This window comes from Lepidothrix coronata, unplaced genomic scaffold (genome assembly GCF_001604755.1).
Source record: "Lepidothrix coronata isolate B3197 unplaced genomic scaffold, Lepidothrix_coronata-1.0 Scaffold412, whole genome shotgun sequence".
Taxonomy (NCBI): domain Eukaryota; kingdom Metazoa; phylum Chordata; class Aves; order Passeriformes; family Pipridae; genus Lepidothrix; species Lepidothrix coronata.
Window position 1 is genome coordinate 26,427 of NW_016690592.1, and position 3,181 is coordinate 29,607.

Below are 3,181 nucleotides of genomic sequence, written 5' to 3' on the forward strand. Positions count from 1 at the left end.
AGACTCAGAATTTTGGGAAGCAGGACTCAAAATTTTGGGAAGCAGGACTCGGCATTTCAGGAAGCAGGACTCAGAAGTTTGGGAAGCAGGAGCTGGAATTTTGGGAAGCAGGAGCTGGATTTTTGGGAAGCAGGACTCGGCATTTCAGGAAGCAGAACTCAGAAGTTTGGGATGAAGTTCTTGGAAATTTGGGATGCAGGACTTGGATTTTTGGGATGCAGGACTCACAAGTTTGGGATGCAGGAGCTGGATTTTTGGGAAGCAGGACTCGGCAATTTGGGATACAGGACTCGGAAGTTTGGGAAGCAAGATTCAGAATTTTGGGAAGCTGGACTCGGAATTTCAGGAAGCAGAACTCAGAAGTTTGGGATGAAGTTCTCACAAATTTGGGATGTAGGACTCGGATTTTTTGGGAAGCAGGACTCGGCATTTTGGGAAGCAGGACTCAGAATTTTGGGATGCAGGACTCAAAAGTTTGGGAAGCAAGACTTGCAAGTTTGGGATGTGGATTTTTGGGAAGTAGGACCCAGAATTTCGGGAAGCAGGACCCAGAATTTTGGGAAGCAGGACCCAGATTTTTGGGAAGCAGGACCCAGAATTTCAGGAAGCAGGACCCAGAATTTCAGGAAGCAGGACTCGGAATTCTGGGAAGCAGGAGTCAGATTTTTCAGGAAGCAGGACTTCGAATTTTGGGAAGCAGAACCCCGAATTTCAGGAAGCAGGACTCGGAATTTCTGGAAGCAGGACTCGGAATTTCTGGAAGCAGGACTCAGAAGTTTGGGAAACAGCACTCAGATTTTTGGGAAGCAGGACCCAGAATTTCAGGAAGCAGGACCCAGAATTTTGGGATTCGGGACTTGGATTTTTGGGAAGCAGGACTCAGCAATTTGGGAAGCAGGACTCAAAAGTTTGGGAAGCAGGACTCAGATTTTTTGGGATGCAGGACTCAGAATTTCAGGAAGCGGGACCCAGAATTTTGGGAAGCAGGACTTGGATTCTTGGGAAGCAGGAATTGCAAGTTTGGGATTTGGGACCTGGAGTTTTGGGAAGCAGGAGTCAGAAGTTTGGGATGCAGTTCTCGGAAATCTGGGATGCAGGACCCGGAACTTTGAGAAGCAGCACTCAGAATTAAGGGAAGCAGGACTCGGAATTCCGGGAAGCAGAACTCGGAAGTTCAGGAAGCAGGACCTGGATTTTCAGGAAGCGGGACTCGGAATTTTGGGAAGCAGGACTTGGAAGAAAGACTGGGAGCAGGATCCAGGAAGCGGAAGTTTGGGAAGCAGGACTCAGAAGTTTGGGAAGCAGGACTCAAATGTTTGGGAAGCAGGACTTGGAACTTTGGGATGCAGGACTCAGAAGTTTGGGTTCCAGGATCCAGTAGTTTGGGAAGCAGGACCTGGAATTTCAGGAAGCAGGACTCGGAATTTCTGGAAGCAGGACTCAGAAGTTTGGGAAACAGCACTCAGATTTTTGGGAAGCAGGACCTGGAATTTTGGGAAGCAGGACCCAGAATTTCAGGAAGCAGGACTCAGAAGTTTGGGATTCAGGACTTGGATTTTTGGGAAGCAGGACTCAGCAATTTGGGAAGCGGGACTCAAAAGTTTGGGAAGCAGGACTCAGATTTTTTGGGAAGCAGGACTCAGAATTTCAGGAAGCAGGACCCAGAATTTTGGGAAGCAGGACTCGGATTCTTGGGAAGCAGGAATTGCAAGTTTGGGATTTGGGACTTGGATTTTTGGGAAGCAGAAGTTTGGGATGCAGTTCTCGAAAATCTGGGATGCAGGACCTGGAACTTTGAGAAGCAGCACTCAGAATTTCGGGAAGCAGGACTCGGAATTCCGGGAAGCNGCAGGACCTGGAACTTTGAGAAGCAGCACTCAGAATTTCGGGAAGCAGGACTCGGAATTCCGGGAAGCGGAACTCGGAAGTTCAGGAAGCAGGACCTGGATTTTCAGGAAGCGGGACTTGGAATTTTGGGAAGCAGGACTTGGAAGAAAGACTGGGATCAGGATCCAGGAAGCGGAAGTTTGGGAAGCAGGACTCAGAAGTTTGGGAAGCAGGACTCGGAAGTTTGGGAAGCAGGAGCTGGAATTTTGGGAAGCAGGACTCAGATTTTTGGGAAGCAGGACTCAGATTTTTGGGAAGTAGGACTCAGAAGTCTGGGATTCAGGATCTGGAATTTTGGGAAGCAGGACTCAGAAGTTTGGGATGTAGGACTCAGAATTCTGGGATGCAGGAGCTGGAATTTTGGGAAGCAGGACTCAGAAGTCTGGGATTCAGGACTTGGATTTTTGGGATGCAGGACCCAGAATTTTGGGATGTAGGACTTGGATTTTTGGGATGCAGGACTCGTGTTTTTGGGAAGCAGGATTCAGAAGTTTGGGATGTAGGACTAAGAAGTTTGGGATGTAGGAGCTGGATTTTTGGGAAGCAGGACTCAGAAGTTTGGGATCCAGGATTCAGAAGTTTAGGAAGCAGGACTTGAAATTTTGGGAAGCACAGCCTGGAATTTTGGGAAGCAGGACTTGGAAGACTGGGAGCAGGATCCAGGAAGCGGAAGTTTGGGAAGCAGGACTCGGATCTTTGGGAAGCAGGACTCAGATTTTTGGGAAGGAGGCCTCGGATCTTTGGGAAGCAGGCCCCGGAATTCCGGGCCTCGGGACTCACATGAGGACGGGTTTGATGGCGTTCTTGATATTCCCGTAGGCGGCTCTTCCCAACAATTCCCGGAGGCAGCGCTCGGCCAGTTCCGTCGGACTCTCCTTCTCCTTCTCCGTGGCTTGGAGAGGCGACGGGGAACGGCTGGAAAAGCGGGAAAGGGAGGTCGGAAAACCCCGGGAACGGGGGGATGGAAGGGAAAAGGGGGAGAATCCGCCACGGAAAAGGGGAGTTGTTGGGTTCTATCCCAAAAAAACGGGGATGGAAAACGCCGGGAGATGCGGGAGGGGCGGCGGGATGAAGATTCCCGGCTCCAAAGGGAGCGGGAAGGGGGTTTTATTCCCGGTTTGTGGCTGCCCCTGGATCCCTGGGAGCGTCCAAGGAAAAGCTGGAACCGCCTGGGATAGCGGGAGGTGTCCCTGAACATGGAATGGGATGGGATTTAAGGCCCCTTCCCACCCAAACCATTCCAGGATCCCGGATTCCATGTCCCGGTCCCGGGTCCCCCTCCAGGGTTTTGGCT

The 3,181-nt window shown here is 50.8% G+C and overlaps 1 protein-coding gene across 1 annotated transcript in view; it reads right to left on the reverse strand.

The window, feature by feature from the left end:
• Nucleotides 1-3,181, reverse strand: part of LOC108509835 (protein EFR3 homolog B-like) — a gene marked incomplete at its 5' end in the record, with an annotated part of 38,371 nt that overhangs the window by 21,658 nt on the left and 13,532 nt on the right. The window contains one exon of the mRNA XM_017839431.1: nucleotides 2,668-2,802. Coding sequence (XP_017694920.1) covers nucleotides 2,668-2,802 — 135 coding nt within the window. The remainder of the gene's footprint in view (nucleotides 1-2,667; nucleotides 2,803-3,181) is intronic.